Genomic DNA, 22,337 nt, shown 5'->3' with positions numbered 1-22,337 from the left:
TGAACTGAACTCTGCACCGTGACCTGATGTCACCTGTGAGTGTTCAGCTCAGTTCCAGTTTAGATATTTTACACATAATGATGTTTTATTTACCTACTTTTATGCGCTGGATAATGAATCGGAGCAGCGCCGAGGCGGGGGTTCAGCATGGAGTGAGGCGGCGCAGGCGGCCATCAGAACATCCTTCAGCTCGTGTGCATGAAAAGGATGAATGTTCTCCAAGTGTTCAAGGCCAAAGCGAGAGGAATCTGTTGATTTGCTAATGGAGCAGAGGCGGCAGAGAATGTGCAGTAGCAAACATACAAGAGTGCACCAAAACACTCTGCTCTGGCCTCTCTCCTCTCCTCCCAACTCTCATTGCTCGTCCTTTTTGTCCGCGCAGATTTAAATATTCCAGTCACCAGTTGCGGTTGATATTTTCCGCCTTCAGCTTTCGATTGTTACATCCTCAGCTCCTCTGAAGATGCAGGGGCAAGCACATTGTACACCCAAAGGAAAAGTCCCTCCAACAACAAAATTACACTTGGTTACAAAACAGGCGCACACATGAGTATTAGCATACGCGCTCGCACAGACACACACGGACGGGCGTTCTTACAAAGCTTGCAAATTCCATTACACCAGAAAACTCCCCTCCGAAAAAAGGGGATTTGGGTTAATTTAGTAAACACGGGGTCAGAGCTGCCACCAGAGCCGAGAGGAGGTAAGGTGTGCGCACAAGCCTCGTCCCAGTGTGTGTTTGTGTGTGTGTGGGGAGGAAGTGCTGACTGTGTGAAGCTGAGCGTCGTGGCAGCAGCAGCAGCAGCAGCAGCAGCCGTCTAAACCCAGCCACTCTCCAGAGATAGCGCTTCTTTCTCATTTGCTCTGGCCCTATTTTAATAATAGCTGTGCATAAGTAATTTCTAAAAGGCCAGGCAGGCGCACGGGCGCGGGTGGGGGGAAATTAAACTCATTTTATCTGTGAGCAGGTGGATTCCTATTTATCATTAACATGCATAGAATTTGCACAGTGTTATTTCTTGCTGCTGCTACTGATGGAACGTCATCCAAATAATGTCGGAGGAGGGTCTGGCTTCTTTTTTTTTTTTTTTTTGCTTATGCTGGGGTGAAATTCATAGATAAAAGTACTAAGGTTTTTTTTCTCCCAATTTTCTGCAAACGGAAACTAATTCTGGGAAGCCTCTTATTACAGTGCAGGCTCATTTGGTTTGCATTAAAAGGGGGACAGGAGTGACATTAGGATTTCTGCCAGATTTCCAGGAGATGCTCCACCATTCGCACTTATATCATTAGTAACGCTCCCCCTACACACACACACACACACACACACACACACACACACACACAGAAGCCCCTTTTCCACTTTTAACTGGCATTAAACAATCTCTACTCATTATTGGCCCAATAATAAAACTGTAATATATTTGACTTCCTGATTTAGATGCTATCAAAAGATTGGAATGTAAATGTGTAATTTTGAAAGCATGATATGCAGGTTAATAATTGCTGGATATTCTCTTTGTTATTTTTTTGCATAATTCAACAGCAGGAATGTTTGTGTGTTTTAAATCGCGCTTTGTTGTTTGGTTTTGGCTTGTTGGATTTTTTTCTTCCAGTGTGTTTGAAGCTTCAGATTACAAATAGTTGCGTACTGTATGGACACAAAAAATATGCCCTTTACTCTAAGACTCCAAATTATGTTTAATTAGCAAAAGTGCTGCATTTATTTCTTGATTAATGGCTAATTAGATGTAGAATTCCTAAAAAAGCGACTAACATTGAATCTGTGACAAACTGTTCGCAGCTTGTGACTAATGAATACAATGTTTATATTTGAGTAGATTTTATTTACTACTGCATTGATTGCTTCACATTCATTTCCAGCAAGGTTAAAAGTCAAGGCTCACGCTTCTCACTGAGCTTCGCATCCTTCTCGCCTCCTGTCGCCCCGTGCGTCCGCGGCCGCGTGGTTGTCGTGTCGTGGAACCACATCACACGCCACGCTTTGCAGAGGGGGATCATGGGGGATGCGGCTGCAGGCGGGATTAGATGCGCTGTGACCAGTCATTCACACCAGTGTTTACGGCGATGAGGAGCGAGATGATGATGTGTGTCTCTGTCTCCTTTTCTCTCCCCTGACAAATAACAGCATGGCAGCTCATGGCAGCGCCGCGGCTCCTGACAAGCAGCCAAGCAGCCAGGCAGTCAGCCATTGTTTTGTAATGTGTTTCACTCTGCCAGCGCTGATCCCTGCTAAGGTACTTACCACACCATTGTTGTCTAAGTATGCTATTTTCTGGCTGGGCACCTCCACTATAGAATAGGCTGCTTTTTCCTTCTTTCTTACATTCTTTTTTTCCTCTAAAGCGAGGTTTGTTACAGTCACCGTCATGCTAATCCCGCTGTGTGATATGTATATGTGTCAACACAGAGAAGGAGAGGGAGAGAGGGGAGACTTAACCCAGCGGAGCAATGGTCTGAATGGCAGATAGACAGTCCTGTTTATTCCTCGCCGTCCTCCATGACACCAAATTACTGTTTATCAAAAACAGTCGAGCAGTTTAATAAGGAGGCTGTGGGAGCGTAGCGCTTAATGCGTCTCCACTGTGTTTGGTGAAGGAGCATTCACCCTCAGGCAGATTAGCAGAGCGGGTCAGGACAGTCACAACAAAGATCAGGAGGTAAATTTAATACAACGTTTAAATTGCTCTGAAAAAGTGGCACAGTTTGATTTTTATAGGTGGAGTCTGACATTTCTGTTTGTTTCTGGCTTTGTGCGTGTCAACATCTACTTTAGTTTAACGCCGGCTTTGACTCATGCTGTGTTGTCACGTGTGTTCTGATCTAAACCAACACATCTAAACCAGTGAAGCACAAACCGTTGCATCCATGGAAAAGTTCCCTGGTCCAGTTTACCTCAGGCTGCTCTAAAAATAACCGGACAAATGAAAAATACTTAGGTTCACAGTATCAGGAACAAAAATGTGTAGAACATGAAATCCCAAATTCTGACATAATACAGTGGACGTGCCCTGGTGGTAAACAGCTGCTTGATGCAGCTGCAGCTTCACCTCAACGCTGCTGCTTTTGTTCCACGTGTCACTGCACAGTCTCCGCTTTAATTAATCATCTCTCCGGGACCTTTTTCTTTCCTGTTCTGGTTAAGTGTGCATTTTTTCACTTGCCCATTCTGATGGTGGTACAGGAAAATCTGTGGGCGCATTAATAAGCCTAATATAGAAACACATTTGAACCCCGGTCCTCCACTAAGTAGATTATAAACATTTTTATAGCCTGTTATCATAATATCCTGCACAGCATATTGCAAAACTTCTGTGGGCCAGTTTTTCTCCTGGTGCAGTGGAAGATCATAGTTAATTCAGCAGCGTTATGGTAATGTAGAGGTCCCTATCGGTCCCGGCATCACACATACTAACAAGCTTAGGATAAGCCCGGCCTGGAATGGTATGAGGTTTGAATTTCTGGAACCAGTGCGGGCTCTGCAGCCAAATCTCGCTTCAGCAGAAACCAGTGGGGTGATTCCTCTACTTAAGAAATTAGTGCTAGTGCATATATATTTTTTTGCAAGGAAAGGAGGTTTGGTACCTTGCGAGGAGAAAAATGCACTGTATGTAAAAAAATGTTTTAAGGATGGCAAAAAGCGCCTTGAGGGGCTAATCAGCCGGCCGCTCTCAAAAGCCTGTAATGTGCATTAAGAGATTTCTGCGCAGCGCAGAGGTAAAGCCTCGCAACATTGTTGACTCATTTAAAGATGCCAACATCTCAACTTTGTGCACTGTGAACAAACGCACACGTGTTAAGTTGGTGTCCTCGGCACTTCTCCTGTCTCTGTAAATCGCGGTGTATCTGCCATAAGCATGTTATGCCCCGGGGCTCATCAGCAGCATGTGATCCCAGGCAGGGCTGCCACTGTGAGACAACATGCTAAATCCTGTTTGTGAGACTTGGCTGCTCTCAGCGCTCACACTAATCTACCACCCTCCACCTCCAGCACAGCAGAGGAGCGTCCACGCACCCCACAGAAGGGGAGAGGAAGAGCATTCAGAGCCTCTCCCATCAGCTGGAGGAAACGGGGGCGTTTTGCAAATGGAAAGTGCCCGAGCTGATGGCGTCTTAGCGACAACATGCCGCCACTGGCCCGGTTTCTGCACCGAGGTGCAGCGAAGTCTGGAATAAAGCTGCTCCACAATGCGACGTTGAACACAAACTTTTAATGGAGCTGCAGAAAGGAAAAGGCGACTCAGACGTCACACAGATTTACTATGAAGGAAAAGGCCCCCGACCCGAGAGCGAGGACGCGTCCAACTCACACATTCACACTGTTAAAGCTATTCAGCCTGACACCAGTAGGACAGCTTCACGTGGACTGAAGGCATGTCAGTATTGGTGTAATTTTTGGCAGTTCTGTAAAGGATGCTCATCATATGTGGGACTGAATTTTTTAGTCTCTAAATATTCTTTGACGGTTTAAATTCAACTGTGCATCATCCCATCAGAGGAACACATGTATGTCACACCTGTGAATGTTGGTTGATTGTTTCCTCCAAACATGGAATCTGTGTTATTTTCCTGTAATGTCCGTAGACATGAAACGTATGAAGTGGTGAACAATGGTGACGACAACTGGACGTGTTCTTGCACGTTTGCTTGAATTTAAGTTTAACTGTTTAACAAAGTTTGCTGCAGCATCTGTCGTCCTCTTTGTCCCTCGCTCTCGCCCCGGTTTCGTCCGTCCGTCCGTCTGTCGGCTCCTTTCTCTCTAAATGATAATTCAGAACATCACAGATCTGGCACTTGTAGCAGGTCTCGCGGAAAAATTAATTAATGCAAACTCCAAGTGCTATCAAAATTATACATTTGGAGCTCACGCAGATACAGAGAAAGAGGGAGAGAGAGGGCTGTGAGGAGTTCTGGTCTCATTAAGAGAGCAGGCAGAGTGGAATTAGTCTGAATATAATGACAGGCCACACTATCTCATGTAAAAACAGCCCTGTTTTCCTCTCTCATTCATTGGCACTAGTAATTAGTTTTGGCCCTAAAACTGTCACCCTTTACTCTAGAAAAGGCAGATGTGATTTGAGGTGCAATTTAATCTTGCTTTAATGAAGAACTAATGGACGCATTGCAAATTACTTTTTTCCCCCCCAACCCCCTGTGTGATTGAACAGGGGCTTGGGAAAAAAATCTATTTCCTGCTTTTGAAAAGATCAAGAGTATCTTTGATAATGGTGAGAGCGTCACCGGCAGCTTCATTGCATCAAGCCAACAAGCTCTTTTACCCGAATCACAATTCAGTGGAGAGGAGGCCACAATTAGTGACAAAGCAGAGGAGCTGTGGGGCCCGGCAGGCAGAAAGCCTCTCGGTGCGCTGGGCTCCTTGTTAGCAACGGGCCCTGGAGGTGTCACACAGGAACAATGGGGCCTGATAAATTACCCCCCGAAAAAATAAAAAGATGTACTACTAATTTTCAATTACACCTATAATGCATTCCCGATTGGAGAGGAAAAATTGGACATGTGTGAAGGAGAACAAACAGTCATAGGCTCAATACACCTCTTTCTGTTTGTGACACTGGAGCTTTCCAAGAGCCTATGATACCCAGAGTGTATTAGCAATAAATTACATGGTGTTTAATATAGCAGCTCGCTGGTGATTTTGTTCCACAGAGATACAGAAGAGAAAGAGGGGGAATGAATATTGGTGCCAAATAATGTCTCATCATTACGTTTGATTTTTGTCAGAGGATAATGACGGCAGAAAAAGACAAAATTGCATTCTTATCTAATTTAGCCTAATTTCAGAAATGACGTTGTTTGGAGAAGGAACATTTGTTCGGGCCTTCTTTTCAGAAGTGTGAGGAGAGGAGGCGAGGCTGAAGTGTGTGTGTGTGTGTGTGTGTGTGTGTGTGTGTGTGTGTGTGTGTGTGTGTGTGTGCAGGCGGGCGCCCGGATGCCGCTCTCTAAACCACTTAAGGGACACTGTGTTTCAAACTGGCATCGCTAACGGATGATGTTGTAGAGAATATATCAGGGCCAAATAATAGTCCTTGAAACGGGTGAAAGGGGATGTGAGAAGCGAGGAGGGTCAGACATGTGGAACATGTGTATCCGTCTTCCCGCGCCAGTGTGTGTCTGCGTGCGTGCGTGTGTTTGACTCCGGCAGGAGCGAAGCAGAAGCCTAATGGGAGTGGGCTTAACTCGCGCACACAGCCTCGCTACATATCTGATTACTGGGACCAGTAATTTTCTTTCCTTAAATAAGGAAGGAATTGGATAGAATGAATGAAATTTGGCTGTCATATTGCCATGATGGTGCAGCAGGGAGATTATGTGTTTCACATAATCGTTCATCATTTCCCAACCAGTGTTCGGGCTTAGCATAATGGAATTGGTAAACTGGTTTAAATCAGAACGTAAGGACCGACTATCAGGCCGCCTGTGAGGGTCTTTGGTAATGTCTTCAGACCAAGCAGAATATTTTCCACTGACACACACACACACACACACACACACACACACACACACACACACACACACACACACACACACACACACACACACACACACACACATTATGCACAGTGCAACCACTATGGGAACATGCTGTCTTCATCGCTGCCACATCCCAGTGTCAGAGCGCATCAAAGATTTCCCCAAAATTTCCCCAAAGAAACATATTTGTATGTTTTGCTGTGTAATAATTTGTCTCTTTTCTACGCAGCCGCTGCCTCGGCCTGTTTTTAAAGCTTCTTACTGTTTGTGCTTTATTTAATGTTTAACTGTACGTTTATTTCCTTTATGTTAACTGTGTAACCGCATAATCACTATGACTTGTTCTACAATAACAGCCTTGAACAGCCATAAGTCACTAAACGTCATACTCCTTTTAAGTATTTGGCTTCAGACTGACATAATATTATTAATACTGCATTGTGAACTAAAGGCTACTTTTAGTCGGTTTGAACATTTACTGTAACATTTGTAAATGTCTTTCCTTTTTTCGTCTTTTCTTGCAGAAAACTATATTAAATCACATAAACTTATCTGATTGATGTTCAGCTCAGACCTCGTTCATTTCATGATACATTAAGTGCTGCTACTGGGTCACTTCATTCCCGCTCCTTCTGAAAGCTAGGAGAGAATAAAGCAGTGGCTTTTTTATTCTGTTAATACAGACAAAGTCTTTCAGTTGAGGTGGATATTCTTTAGTTTATACTGCACCAAATTATTATTTTATACAACATCATCCACCTACATTGTAGTAAGTAAGCATTCTTAAAAGCCCTGTCAGCATTTGAACATTATGAAAATACAAGTCACACATCACATTGGATTTGATTCATAGGTCAGTCACAGACCCCTCTGTTATTCATTATCATAATATGATCATGTTGGATTCTTTCATAGCACCAGAAATCCTTAAACGTGATTGTTGTCCTTCAGTAATATTTTCTGTATGGAACCATTATCTGATTTAATAATCAGAGAATGGCAGCTGTTAGTTTACTTTCTCATCTTTTTCTCATCTCTCACATCTTTTTTCTGGTAAATTAGATGTATGTTGGGCTCAGCAGTGATTGTTTGTCTTCTATGACCATGTGGAGGTCAAATCACTTCTGGGGAATTTCATTGCAAACAAGCGGCATTTAAGCAATCTCAGTCAAATGATTTTCCAGAATAAAGTGCAAATAAAAAAGCAAAATCCTTCTTTCTGAACCTCAGATTTGTGTCAGAGTTTCAAATATGCCCTGTGGAGGTTGTTTGTACACTGAGCTGTGCAGTGCATTTCCAGTAAAGTCTGGTGGTGGTGCTAAATCGAAACAGAAATCTTGTGTACAGCAGCAACAGGAGTTGAACTGTCGGCCACTAGGTGTCACAGTGGTTGTTTCTAAAGAGGCAGTGGCAGAATACTGCTCCCATTCAGGAGCACAAGGTGTGTTTAAATAGATAAGACAGCAGCCCAAGAGGCTGTGAAGGTAAACAGAGCAATGTACGTAGAGAGAAAAGACCATTTTATGCACATAAACCTGCTTACCTTAAAATGTGATGAACTACAAAACGTCAAACGTGACCTTAAATGAGTAATCATCACACATCCACGTGTTTTCTGCTGTTTAGTTTAGTTGATGAGTTTGATCACCTGATGACACCAAACTCTCATCGAGGAAGAAAAGGTGTGATTTTGTAAGTCATGGTACAGAGAGTGGATGAATTCACATCCACAGGTCCACATCTGCCAAACAGAGCAAAGCATCCAGAACATCTTTACAGAGATGAAGCTACACTACGTCCTGCTTCTATTATCAGCGCAGCTAGTGCTCAGGTCCCAGGTTGTGTTTTTATAAGGAAACTGAAGAGGATTTGTTAAACTCTAATTTTCCTGCTCTATTTCTGTAGCACAAACCCTAAATGTCTGAACAGAAGCCATCAAATGATGATTTAACAACTTTAGATTTATCGTCTTCCTGTAAAGTACTTTTTAACCACTTCGACGCTTTTACTCGTCACTGAAGATCTGGGTTTGCGTTTGCGTTTCGCGCAGCTGCCACCTCAGGGTCCGTCACCTCCCTCCTGGTTAACGAGCACCTGTCGTCCCAGCATCCTTTGCGTGTCCAATATGGAAGAACTGGCGGTGGAGGTCCGTGGCTCCAACGGGGCTTATTACAAGGTAAATACCGGGTTATTGACACGGACACAGACACAATAACCGCTTGTACGATGTAGTGTTTTGGTCTAACATTCGACGGAAACGCGTTTGGAGTTTCGCTTCACCCTCAGGCTGCTTGACGTTAGCTGGTACTAGCTGTGCTAGCCAGAACTAGCTTTCTGAGCTAGCATCGTTCGTCATTATTTCCCCACTGACACTTTTTAAAGATTTTTCCTTGTTCTCACTATGTAATGAAGACAAACGTGTTTCCAGTAAGCGGTATATGTGACAAATCAGTGGTGTTAACAGTTTTGCTTGACGGGCGTTTGCAATCTGACCGAGCTAACTAAAAGTTAGCTAACGCTAAGTTGCTAGTTGCTTAACTGTTGACGTCGAAAGATGAAGCTAAAGTAAGTTACGGTCAGACACTGTATCTGGAGCCCGCTGTTATTTACGCTGTTTAACTGCGATAACTTCAGATCGTGTAGTTTATTAAAGCATGTGTTGCTTAGAGGTGAGAGCTCTCATGATCTGCACGGCTGTCTATTATTTGATCTCTCATCATGCCCAAGATATTTTTTGTATGCGTGAACCAGCTGTTCCTTGTCAATCCCGAGCAGCTGGTATGTCAGAGGAGGGCTACTGATACCACAGACCTAGAAGCTATTTCTGGACCTGCTGCTTAAACTACTAGTCTCTTTCACTCATTCCCTGCTATGTCTTTTATTTCCCCTGCTGTTGTGGTTCTTTGTTGGATCTTCCACACTTTCTATTTCACATTAGATTCTCTCCTTTTACTTTCAGTCTCAATTTAGTGCTTCTCACTCCCTTTGTACACTGCACTCTTCCAGGACGAATCCAATCTAATAAGCTGAAATATTAAGACATAATTTTTGTTCATGTATTATTCATTGTTCTAATGTGTCAGGTTCGTGAGGGCTTAAATATTTAAAGTTGGCTCACAGACAATGTGTAAAGGACGTTGACAGTTGTCATGTTTGTCGTTTCCAGGCTCACGCTTCAGGGCTGTGCTTTGTAACAATGACACAAACTTGTCAACATAAACGGGCAGTAGACACTAATTCAGAATGTTGGAATTGAAGACATGACGTTAATCAGAAACATATTCTGTATTCAACTATCTTGTTAGCTTGTTAACATTTGTGTTGTGTTTTTTCTACCATAATAAACTAACTTTTTTATTTGACATGGTTACATAACGATTTTTACTACTGATTTTTACTACTAGGAGGAGGATGAATTTGCGTGTTTTCATAATTTTGTAACACATGCTTTGGCAGTAAGGTGGGCTTCAACTACAAATACTAGTAGCAGTAATGTAAGTTTTGGCAAGTTACACATAGCTTGTATAAACCAAATGCACAGTACCCATTAAAATTCCTGTCCGCCTAAGTGGTGTCCTATTTAGTTTAGTTTGCCAGGTATAAAGATATTGTTAATGTAGCTTCTGGTCAAGAATTTAGTTTTCACTAATTAATATTTCCTTTTTTCACTTTACTGGACTGTTTTCTGTTATAAGGAATCTGTTTGTTAAAGCCAGCTGTAAGTTTGAATCAACAGTGTTTATAAAGACTGTCTCTTAGTACTTGAAATAGTTTTTACATCTGTTACAAAGCTAAGCTAAGGGAGCTTTTTTTCTGTTCATTACAGCCACTGTACGTAGCTGATGGTTCTCTTATGTTTGTTGCTGTTCTGCAGGGCTTTGTCAAAGATATCCACGATGACTCTCTCACCATTGCCTTTGAGAACAAGTGAGTCTGTCTTTTCAAACCTCAGAAAACAATTCAAGTCAGACCTATAAAATTTAAGCATGATAACAGTTTCTTTGTCTTGTTTACAGCTGGCAGCCAGAACGCCAGGTGCCCTTCTGTGATGTCAGGCTGCCACCACCCTCTGATGCCAAGAAGGAGATTGGAGAGGGCGAGGACGTGGAGGTGAGAAAGACATGCGTATAGTTTCTTTTTTCAAAATTCCCATTGTTTCTGTTTTGTGTACTAATTTGTTTCAAAATCATCTGTCAGATTTTCTCCAGAGCCAATGACCAGGAGCCTTGCGGTTGGTGGTTGGCTAAAGTCCGTATGATGAAGGGAGATGTGAGTACTTTGCAAAATAATATGCTGTTTTACTTCAATATAAAAAACAAGCAATATTACTCTTTAGTTTTTTTTTATCATTTCATAACAGTTACACATTTGTACATTTCATACACTGAAACTGTCTTTGCAGTTTTATGTGATTGAGTATGCAGCCTGTGATGCCACCTACAATGAGATTGTGACCTTTGAGCGCTTGCGGCCCGTTAACCCCAACAAGGCTATCACCAAGAACTCCTTCCACAAGTGCACTGTCCCTGTTCCTCAGGATCTACAAGAAGCGTATGTACTGTTATAAAAATGAATAGGTCTTGGCCATTAAATACCTTTATACTTATGGTTTCTTCTGTATTATGTTTGACAGGTGCCAGAATGAGAACGCCCATAAAGAATTCAAGAAAGCCGTGGGAGCCTGTCATGTCTCATACTGCCCTGAGACCAGCCAACTACTGATTGTGGTGACTGTCTTACTGTAGTTCTGTTATGGCTTGTTAGATTTGTTGAGCATTGTTGGTGTATTTTTATTGTAGATGAAGTCATTGGCCCCAAATGAGCAGTATGAACTAATAATGTATTTATTTCCTGTGTGTGTTGCTGTGTCTTCAGTCCACCAATGAGACGACAGTAAAACGTGTGTCTTTGCTGAGTGACATGCACCTGCGCAGCCTCAGGACCAAGTTGCTTCTAATGTCTCGCAACCAGGAGGCCACGAAGCACCTTGAGGTCAGTACATGTGACAACACGAAGGTCTAAATGTGGCAGTATAGTACCCTTAAGGGTGAGATAAGCAGTATGCAAAAATGTGTGAATAACATGCGTTAAAAGACGTTTTAAAAATCCAACTCCTACCTCTTATTTTGTTTAGAGCTCCAGGCAGCTGGTGTCATCCTTCCAGGAGGAGTTCATGGTGAGACCTGATCTGATGGGCCTGGCCATTGGTAGCCATGGCAGCAACATCCAGCAAGCTCGGAAAGTTCCCGGTGTCACTGCCATTGAATTGGATGAGGAGACTGGCACTTTCAGGATTTATGGAGAGGTACAGTAGTAAGAGTGTTGTACTTGACATGCTTGATATGCTGAAAAATTGGTGTATGGAAATTCTCAAGCAATGATTAGTTTTGATTTATTTGCTTATTGTTTACTATGGCTATGTGTTAGGGGAATGTGACTCTATGTTGTCTTTCAGACAGAAGAAGCTGTGAAGAAGGCCAGGAACTACCTGGAGTTTCTGGAGGATTCTGTTCAAGTGCCAAGAAACCTTGTTGGTATGTGGACCTATCTTGGAGATCCCCAAAATGTCTTCAGGGAAATCCCATGGAAACTGAAATTAAAATGCGCTTCACGTTAGCCATGGTAACTGGTAACATACTGGTAACAGTGCAACATGAAAAAAATACTGTAAAATACAGAAACAGTTTATGTGCCAGAGTTATTGGCTCGTCTGTGAGATGTTTTACTGTGAGCCATATAAACCACAGCTTACCATCTTATCTTCCCTTGCTAAAGGTAAAGTGATTGGTAAGAACGGTAAGGTAATCCAGGAGATTGTGGACAAGTCTGGTGTGGTGAGGGTCCGGATTGAAGGAGACAATGACACCAAGCAGCCTCGACAGGAAGTAAGCCTGCTACTGCAACGTGTACTACTACTGATGACGCTGCTTGCTGAATATTGATACTTTTGTTAATTTTCCTCTCAGGTGCATACTAACATTTGTGCTGTGTTTTTTGTGTTTTGTCGACACAGGGAATGGTCCCCTTTACCTTTGTTGGTACTAAGGAGAGCATTGGTAATGTCCAGGTCTTGTTGGAGTATCACATCTCTTACCTCAACGTAAGAATACTTTGTGTGCCTGTGTAATAGAATTAGGTAACTGCACTTGCTTTTGATGCTTTTGCCAGACTTTGCTTTCACTCTTGCTTTGACAATCAGTGTTTCATTAGTTAAGAAGCATGGAATGCAGCTTGTTGTGGAATTGTGGATACATAAGCCGTAACTAACCTATTTTAGCTGTGTCAGTAAGTCTGCAGTTTAGTTAGCTTTGGTTCTATTTTAACACTAACACTGCTTTATTTGTTCAACTACACAGAACCAAAATAAAGTAACACCTGAAAGACAACGAGATTTCTAATAAGTAGTACAGCAGAAGATATATGTTATCTCTGTGGATACTAATAAGTTACTTAAACCTGAGCTGAGCAGGATCAGGACCCATCTGACAGGCCTTAAGTGGTAGAGAGGCTATATTAGGTCTCTACATATAATAAGTAATTTCCTACTGGTCATTGCTGTATTTCTCATGTACTCAGTCTTCACTTTTAGTATATCTGCTACACATGTTTATCAAACACACAATAACTCACTCCCTTATACTAATAACGGTGTTGTATATACATTTTGCACTGCATGTGTGTTTGTCCTGTGCTGTTTGCGTGTTCTGTGCTGTCTTGGTGTGTGTGTTGTGCGCTCTGTGTGTAGGACATGGTGGAGCTTCTTGCAGCGGGCCAGCAGCTAGAGGAAGAGCTGAGGCAGATTATGGATTATACACAGGGAACCAACCTAGCAAGATTCAGAATAAGCAACAAAAGAGACTCACAATTTTGTGTAGATGTATGATGACCCAACCTGTGATAATCCTCCTTTTAAAGCCATTTGATTTGGTTCAATTTTTTCCCCCTCTTTCTTTTCACCACTACTGCTACTTTTTCTTGCCGTCTAGGAGATTGAGCAGCTTCGTCTTGAACGAATGCAGATTGATGAACAGCTACGTCAGATTACCCAGGGCCATCGGCCGGCTGACAGGGAGAGAGGAGGAGGAGGAGGAGGGCATAACGCAGACAGCAGTGCCAACGCCTCTTCATCATCTTCACATGTCAGCCGCTCCTACAGTGGTCGAGGACGTGGACGCAGAGGCCACAGCTACAGCACAGGATATGGTTGGTATTTTTTCAAATCAAGCGTATACGTAAGGATGCGCTGTTTGTGCAAGAACTAAGAAATAAACTTTTGCATTACTTTTAACATCAAAAATCAGCATAATTTAAAAGATGCTGTGCTTTGCTTGATTTCAGGCACCAATTCAGAGCACTCCAATGCCTCCGAGACTGATTCAGAGCGAAGGGATGAGCTCAGTGACTGGTCCCTGGCTGGAGAAGATCAAAACAGGTACATTTAGTTTACAATAAAACCCAAAGATGTGCACAAAGGGTCAGCTGCTGATAATGTCATGGATGTGTATCAGGCCTACAATCTCAATCATTCAACATTAGATTTTGTACTGCATGTATTTTCATGACTTCCGATTTTAATTTCAACCACTGAGCTTGAGATTTTCAATGACTGACTTGCAGAGAGAGAGAGAGAGGCCCTAGACCAATGCGAGATGGGCGTAGAAGGCCAGGCCCAGGCAGAGGCCGAGGAGGGCCTGGAGGAAGGGGGAGAGGAGGAAGAGGAGGATACAGCTCTGGTAAATGAGACATGAGCAGCACGTTAGCATTACAGAATGGACATTTTGGGTTGACTCAAATGAAAGAAAACAGGGATGTTTTTACAATCTTTTTACACATAAATGGTCTGCAACTCATTTAAACACCTGTATGTGGATGTCAAGCTTGATCAAGGGGAGAAAACAAATAGACTTAAAGCATAAAAAAACAGTTTCCAGGTTTGCTGGTATCTAGAATGTGTCAGTTTGGATCGATAAATTCACACAGTGAAACACGTTTCAGGCTCTTATCACGCCTTACTTGAACTGAATCTGATGTAACCATTGCAGGACCTCGGGACCATGAGGACAACCATACCTATGGAACCTTGGACACAAACACAGAGACAGACCAGACGGCCGATACAGATGCTAGCGAGTCTAACCTGCCTGCGAACCGTCGCAGAAGATCTCGACGTCGCCGAACAGATGAAGACGCCACGCTGATGGATGGCATGAGCGAGTCAGACAATGCCTCAATGAGCGAAAATGGAATCGGTAGGGAAATCCGGGGATACAGTGCATTTTGAAAAAACAGCAGTAAATGTCATTCATATATTTTTGTCTGTGTTAACTGCTGCCAGACAAGTCGTCATTTTCCATTAGAAGTGTGAAATAGGTCTGTGCAGTTCAAAAGTAGGTTTCTGGTTTAAAGAGCCTTTAAGACCCAAATTCGTGTCTTTGTGACGACCAAACACCTCTAGATGAGACTGAAGCTAAACCCCAGCGACGCAACCGTAGTCGCCGTCGCCACGTGCATCTGCCTCAAGAGAGGCAGCCAGGTAACCTTGGCAACTGCCAGCCCCCCATACCTGAACAGCGCTGCTAACAGCTTGGCTAAGGGGCTGTGCATCAGGCCCCTTGTTGCTTGTGTGTGTCTAAAAATAATAGTTGACACCTTGCTAATCTACGTATTTACCTTGAAACTAAGTGCTTCTGAAAGGCTTGGTGAAGGATTGATCGCGGTTAATGGATTGACACCTATTGAGAATGAGGCTGTTGTTAATACTGTAACCTGTACACCTGGTTTGTTGCACATACAGTAAGTGTGCGTCCTCCTTGTGTATATATTTTTTTTTACTAATGTGTCAGATGGACTGATTTTACTCGTGTGTTTCCTACTTTTGTGACCTTTCGAACACTGACCATGCCTTCTCACAGCAATTTGCTCTGGTTTAAATATATATTGTATATATTGCCAGATTCCAAAATCATGAACATCTTTGATGGTTTTGCTGATAGATTTCAAAAAGGATAGTTATTATTACGCGTTTATCTTTTGTCCGTTTTTCATCCGTACAGTAACCGTGGCCGACTACATATCCAGGGCTGAATCTCAGAGCAGGCAGATGACCACCAAGGACACAAAGAAAAACAAGGATGTGGTTAGTACTTAAAGGCCATGTGACAATGTGATTAATATGTATTCAGCTTCGACAACTACATATAGTTTATGTTTCTTGATAGTACATATGCTGAAAATGCTGCTTTTGTTCATTCTGTGTTTCACAGGGTCAGGTGGATACCATTGCTGAGCACAGCCCGCAATCTGTCTTGGCATCCACCAATGGTTCTAATAATAACGCTGCTGACAGTGAAGACAACAATGCCGCCAGTAGGTCTTCCACCGAGAGGCCTGCCAAGGTTTCCTACAAGGAGGACTCAGGTCCACAGCTGGTTGTTAACGGTCTCTCTTAGTCAGATTAAGCAAAGGAAATAGTTTCAAATTTAAACATCTTTGGCTGCACTTGATTAAATCCTCTTGTCTTTAAAGCAGCTTTAAAGCTGAAACATTTAAAAACAACATGCACTGTTTATTTACTTTCCAAATATTTGAAACCTGTTTCACTGTGCAAGTTATGGACGTCTGAACATTAACTTCCCCTTTACACTGAATTCTGTCCAACTATCCATTTTACACATTCTCTCTCTTTTTTTTACAATAGTTCTTCCAGTATGAGCTTGCCAAAGATAGTCACCGACATCCCTACTGTACCTTTCGGTCCACTATTCATTAACAGCTTACGCTAAGGTTGGACTGAATGCAGTATTTTTCAAATGTAGAAAGGGATTCCACTCAGTTCATACTGTGGTATAAATGCAGCTGTTCTTTTTCATGGGGGAAAGTAACACCACAGCAGGCCATTAGAAGAGAAGTCTGCCTCAGATCAGACCGAGAGGTGTTTTGTGCATCTGACGTACTTTGTAAACTAAATGTTCTGCATGAGCAGTACCACAGTGCAGATTTTGTTGGAAACCCGAGTAAATCTAAGATACATGTGATCAGCTGTTGTGCCTTGAGAGTAGAATCAACAAGTTGTTGCCTGGCTCTGCACACCATCTGAAATCATTTCATCTATTTCTGTGTTACTTAGTTGCCCTCATCTACCAGTTAAACTATCTCAATGTGCTCTTTGTACTCTCATGGCGCTCTAGGCAGGTGAAATGATTTCAGAGGCATATCTTTTTCTTTTTTAAATCAGGTGTGTCTGTTCTTAATGTTTGTGGAGAAAATGAGTCTAGTTAACCTTTGTATATGTACCTGTTGAGGAGTTTGACATTAGCTGCTTTCTCTTTTTCAATATGCAACCAATTGAGTCGTAGACAAAATGTTATTACAGCGTGTCTGGAGAAGAAACAATAGAAGAGTTGTTTTCTTTGCACTGAAACATAACCATTTTCTGTTAAAAAAAAAAAGTGGATTGTAATTAAGTCTGAAAACTGACCTGTTACTGTTTAGTGCTGGACAGAGATGTAGACATCAGTGCTGGGTTTCCTAGAAACATGTCATTGCTAATCATTTGACAGTTTTATTAAATATTAACAGAACAATCCTTATACATGTTGCAGTGGTAAAAATGAGATGTGCTGAGATGTTTCTGGAAAACCGAGCTCAGGTGACGACGTTGTCATTTTTATGGTTCTTCCACAGACCGACTGGCTGGAAACTGGTCATGACTGTTTCACTTAGGAAGGAGATTTATTTGGATTATTTATTAAAAAAATGTACAGTATTTAAAAAAAGATAGCTCTTCTTTTTCTTGACACTAAAACACGTGTTTGTTGCTAAGAGTTCTTTTGGAGACAGTTTGGACTACTGAGAGTTGTAACATCCCAAGTGTTTTTGTTGGGTCAACTACAGTATGTTTTTTTTTTCCTTTTTGCTTTTTTTTAAGGAACGTTCTGGTTGATGTGCAATATGTTTTGTATGCAGGTAGTTCTTAAATAAACTTGATCTTCCATTTAGATCTAAATCCCTGTGTGTCTGATTCTCTTCAAGGAACTCGTAAAGTTCAAGGAAGCTGGACACAATGTAATCCTGAGTATTGTGTAATATGTTGCGTGTGTACAATATTTAGTTCAGTCATTTCTCCAAAAAGCTTTGAAATGGCTCTCTGCTTGAAACCATAGCACCATATAAAACCCCATACACAGAATAAATATAGAAAAATCTGTTGATAGTTCGTACAATTGTTTATTTTTGAGAACAGTAAGAAAAACCTGTTAATTACCCAGGTCAATACAGCAGTGCTTTTATTAGAATGTCCAGCTCTATTTCTTGACCTGGCTGTCCATCAGGTCCTTTGCTTCATTTATCTTAGCCGCTATGTATGGAGATCCACCTGTAACACAAATATCCAGTTATTTCAGATGAAACACTGTATTTTAATATTAAAGCAACATTTAAGTCACCACTGTATCAGTAGGGTTTATAAAACTGAACGATGTTTGATAATTGTTATTTTACATAAAAAACAATACATATATCTTATGTGGATAAATAATCGAAGTAACTGCTGCAGCACATCAATTTGTATAAGTACTATAGCATAGTTTGCCAAGTTTCTTGCTGTAGGTTTCCACATACCTCTATCTGGATGGTTCAGGATCATCAGTTTTCTGTGGGCTTCTCTGATTTTATTCCTGTTAGCTGTGGGGCTAGAGAGACATCACCAACCTCTTATTGTAATATTCGGTAACCATCGTAATGACTGCCAAAAGCACAGAATCTAATGCCTTCATAAACCATATGTTCAATGACAAAAGTCCCTGTCTGACTGCTGTAGATTAGACATACCTGACACCTAAAACAAGGGCAGCTTCTCTCTTGGTCATCTTTGGTTCAAATCCACCTCGGTAGTAGCCTCCTCCAAATGCCTGCAACAACACACGCATTTACAGTCCCACACAGAAAAACACTTAAAGAGAGTGGGGGAGAGAACAACTATACTGTTACACGTACCGTTTTGGGGAAGCTCTGAATGGCCTGTTTCACCTGAGGCTCCATCTGCTTCATGGCCTGCAAAGCATAGCGACCTGGGGAACAAAGAACAGAGAAAGGAATATGTTTATTCTAGAGTAACTTAACTTTAATTTAGAAATGAAACATTTAGATTTTATTACTTTTTATTACTGGCGGCATTGTTGTCTTTACACCATTGTTAGAAACAAACATGGTCTAGAGTAAGAAACGCATTTCACCAATAATACATCAATATATACTGTACTACTGTATAAACTAATCATAAATATAAGCAGAAGCCAAAAACAACAATAACTGAATGAAACAGTTATTGTTTGAACCAAACTAATAAAAATCTTTATTTGCTATTTCAGACCCCAGACTTGAGTCCGTTCATGTTAAAAGGCAGAATACAACTGTACATTAGTTGAGGTACTTACCTGCAAATCCGGCTGCTGCCAGAGCCAGTCCCACCGCCACCATGGAACCGGTCTGTGGTCACAGGAGAGCAAAGAGTCGTGAGAATACAGACGATCCTCCACAAAACACAGCTACTGATAATGAACAAAACCATTATACATCTTACGGCAACTCATCAGAATGTTTGTTCACATTGTGCTGGACCATGCACCACAGACAAGCTAATGCTAGCGCTAGCTTAGCCATTTACTACAACAATATCGAACTATTCATTAGAGGTTAAATTATGCCGAGATTTTAGGCCAAGCCTTTTTGTAAATAACAGTAAGTAATACCATGTCTCTGTATTCTGTTCCGTCTCCGCTGAAGACTAGGACCTTAACTTCTGACCTCTCATGTTTTCTACGATGTGACGTTCCATGTGTTTATACCGGAAATCGCAGTGAACTGTCGTAAAGCGTGTTGCCAGGTTTGCAGTCCAAAAGTACGTTATTCCTCAATGTAATCCAATTGCCTTGCAGAAGAACTTAGTCCATTTTTAGTCATTATTGTTTGATAAACACAACAAAACGTCAGTGAATTGTGTTGGTACCAGCGAATACACAGTCCTACGGCATATTCCTCTTTTTTCTGCTATTCAGAAGTGAAGGAACGCAAAGAACATATAGGATATTTCTGAAGAAATGTGTGTATTTAAACGTGACTACCATCCTAACATGACGTTTGGTAGTTTGAACTGGATTGTGTTGACTGAAGGCGTGTGGCGGTAAGATCAGTGGGTTCAGTGTTTATTTTCAGTTTTACTCTGAAGTACTATTTGTAACTTGGCGGTTAGGCTAATGCTGCTGTTAGCAAACAATCTGATGTTATCCACTTTAATCCCACCGGCAATGGACTTGGTGATTTACATTCTCTATTTCGTTTGTTTATTACTACAAAATATCTCCAATATCTAATATCTTACTTTGCTTTTATATTTCATATCGACATTTACAAAAGGGGCTGCTACGAGCTGATTAGCCTCCACTTAAACACTTTCTTGTCCTTTTCAAAGGACTGTGGCGCAATGTACACTTTTTTATATCTAATAACATTGTTGCCATCACCGCTGCCACGCGCTCCCATGCGGCTCCTCCGTGCATAGCTGCACACGGAGGCTGCGGGTGAAGCTGCAGCAACGGGACAGACGACACTGAACATCTGCAGGCTGTCTGTAAGGAGCAATTTAAACCCCAACGTGTCGCTTCTACCATTGGACTGAGGCGCCGCGGCAGCGAACACAATAGGACACTGAAGGGCCTAATTATTGCCCCTATCATCTACATAATTACAATGTTTTTCTGAGGCAGGGGTAGTATAGAAATTGTAAATTGTAGTGGACCCGCTGTCTCTCCTTAGTGGAAGTCACATTTGAATGGAGAGAGCCGGTTCTGCTCGCCTGGCAGCCGGGCTCAGGCGAGAGGTCCCAATCAGCCAGCATCACAGACTGCGCATTCAATAGGATTTAAAAAGCCAACTGTGTGGAGAAATGAGAGTTTTGCCCCCCAAATCATATGGAATTACAGTGGTGGTTGCATATGGGGGGAGCCAGTGGCAGCCACAAAAGCCCACAGGAAGCAGCTATTTCTGTGTGTTTTATTAACCCAACCAAGCAATTTAATTCTTTTGTTCGGGGGAGTTCTACTTCATTGATTAACAAAAGCGGGGATATAATTTTTTCAGCCCCTTTTGAAAAGCCTGAAATGTCAAGCCTTTTAAAGGAGATTATTCTGCCTGTGTGTGATGAATAGCGCCCAGAGTAACCTTTTGTCTACAATTAAATATTCCAGCATAAATATAAAAGAAAATCAGAGATGGGGAAGATTGAGTCAGGAGAGATTGGAGAGGTAGATCCTCTGCCCGATAGTGGCAACAGCCGGGCTCTAATTAGATATGCCAAGCAGGCTGTGAGCAGTCACTCTCCACAGCACGCGCAGAGAGGAGGCAGCCTGAGACGAGGACAGAGGGAACCTATCTGCTCATCTGTCTGCCCAGCGCCTTCCTTTGGGCATCCACCAGGTATTTCGGGAGACTTTTTGTTTTTCTGCTGTTATTTGTTTCCCCGACATCTTCGCTGCTGGAGGGGGAGAGTCTGAAAGGCAATGCCTTGTGGGAACTGCATAAACAGAGAGGGACGAACAAAAAAGTTGTGCGATTGTTTATGATTGTGCGGAGTGATTAGGCATGACAATGGGATGCTTCAGGGACAGGAGGTAGGCTGCGAAACCGTCCGAGGAGGGATTTTTTTAGCTTTGAACCACCCAGGGCTGCATTTGATACTGTTTTGTGAGTGAGTTGCAGGTGGACTTATTTGCATTGTGCGCTGAGGAGGATGAGTGCACGTGCAAGGTGACCTGCACGCTGTGATAGAAGAAGAAGAAGAAGAAGGCTTTGCAGTGTTTTACTAATCGTGGAAGCATTTGTCTGAAGTTCCTAAAAGTTTGGACGCGGTCCGTGTGTGCAGTTTAAGGAGGACGTTTGCACAGATTGTCTTGTAGCAAACAGGTGACAAAGAAGCGACAGGAGCCTTGACTCTGTTCTGCTGGTTTAGATGGAAGTGATGCTTGACGGACTCACGTTTGATGGAGGCTGCTCGGACCTCTGGCACTGGACCAGTTTCAGAGTGACTTCATAAGAACCTCTTCTTTCTGCTAGTAGGCGTGGTGCTGCTGACATCATACGCTTAAACCCTACATCTCTTTTGATGTACATGACTTTTTGACACTGCCTCCTGTCACATGTATCTTTAAGTCAATTTTATCCGTTTTTTCTCTTTTTCTAACTTCATGTAATGAATCTGAGCAAAATTAGATTAAGTTCTGTTATGTTTGAATATGCATTTAACATATTTTTTAAGCATCTTTATACAGTTGTCGTACATGGCTGCTGGTTTGCCTGTTGTTCTTTACGTAAAAGACACATTAGTCAAAAATTGTAATTTTTTTAGAATGTGGTATTGATTGGAATGTGGTATTAAAATGTTGGCGAGAAAGGGCTGAGCTCGTATTGTACTGTTAATTGCATATTAAGTGTGTTGCTTTCTTTTCATTTGTAAAACTAAGAACATGTTTATTATTTGACCATAAAGTGACAAACTGTAAAAATCACCTCTGCTGCTAAAATCATTGTTAAGTAACAAAAACTAATATAAACGTAGTTAGTTTTGCTTCTTGTGCTTTTTAAAAATACAAAGTACTACACCCAAATTTATTAGATCTTACTGGCTTCAGTTTGGCTACATAGTACCGGTAGTTGTAGCATAAGCTCAGGGTAGACTGTTGGGGCTCATCTTTACTCTTGAGTCCCGGGTTCTGGTCCGAAGCAGCCGGGGAGTCGGGCCGCTGTTGTGGGTCCAGAGGTGTTTTGAGCAT

At 42.1% G+C, this 22,337-nt stretch overlaps 3 protein-coding genes across 15 annotated transcripts in view; 2 read left to right on the top strand and 1 right to left on the bottom strand.

Annotated features, from left to right (window-relative positions):
* Positions 1–8,554: 8,554 nt before the first annotated feature.
* On the top strand, positions 8,555–17,518 carry fxr1 (FMR1 autosomal homolog 1). 11 transcript variants are annotated; one of them, XM_029147588.3, is made up of 19 exons: positions 8,555–8,689; positions 10,388–10,440; positions 10,530–10,623; positions 10,711–10,782; positions 10,916–11,064; positions 11,147–11,240; positions 11,389–11,505; positions 11,648–11,818; positions 11,969–12,047; positions 12,289–12,398; positions 12,527–12,613; positions 13,259–13,390; positions 13,500–13,716; positions 13,852–13,945; positions 14,131–14,246; positions 14,556–14,762; positions 14,969–15,046; positions 15,567–15,649; positions 15,777–17,518. In XM_029147588.3, the coding sequence occupies exons 1-19, from the start codon at positions 8,639–8,641 to the stop codon at positions 15,960–15,962; spliced, it is 2,190 nt and encodes a 729-aa protein (XP_029003421.1). In that variant the 5' UTR covers positions 8,555–8,638; the 3' UTR covers positions 15,963–17,518. The 11 variants fall into 11 exon arrangements, with proteins under 11 accessions (XP_029003421.1, XP_029003420.1, XP_029003419.1 ...); XM_029147587.3 differs by having other exon boundaries at positions 12,521–12,613; XM_029147586.3 differs by having other exon boundaries at positions 12,518–12,613.
* Positions 17,519–17,719: 201 nt separating this feature from the next.
* Positions 17,720–19,412, bottom strand: dnajc19 (DnaJ (Hsp40) homolog, subfamily C, member 19). Its single transcript, XM_029147597.3, has 6 exons — positions 19,263–19,412; positions 18,948–18,999; positions 18,508–18,581; positions 18,343–18,422; positions 18,133–18,203; positions 17,720–17,887 (listed from the first exon to the last, which is right to left on the bottom strand). Exons 1-6 carry the CDS (start codon positions 19,263–19,265, stop codon positions 17,817–17,819), a joined length of 351 nt encoding a protein of 116 aa, XP_029003430.1. The 5' UTR covers positions 19,266–19,412; the 3' UTR covers positions 17,720–17,816.
* Positions 19,413–19,703: 291 nt separating this feature from the next.
* LOC114853799 (transcription factor Sox-2-like) overlaps positions 19,704–22,337 on the top strand; it is a 191,967-nt gene continuing 189,333 nt past the window's right edge. For all 3 annotated transcript variants that reach the window (XR_008694628.1, XR_008694629.1, XR_008694630.1), the window contains exon 1: positions 19,704–20,985. The gene's annotated coding sequence lies outside the window, so the exon portion shown is untranslated. The remainder of the gene's footprint in view (positions 20,986–22,337) is intronic.

This window comes from Betta splendens, chromosome 4, assembly GCF_900634795.4.
Source record: "Betta splendens chromosome 4, fBetSpl5.4, whole genome shotgun sequence".
NCBI classification, from domain to species: domain Eukaryota; kingdom Metazoa; phylum Chordata; class Actinopteri; order Anabantiformes; family Osphronemidae; genus Betta; species Betta splendens.
This window is presented reverse-complemented; position numbering and strand designations above follow the sequence as displayed.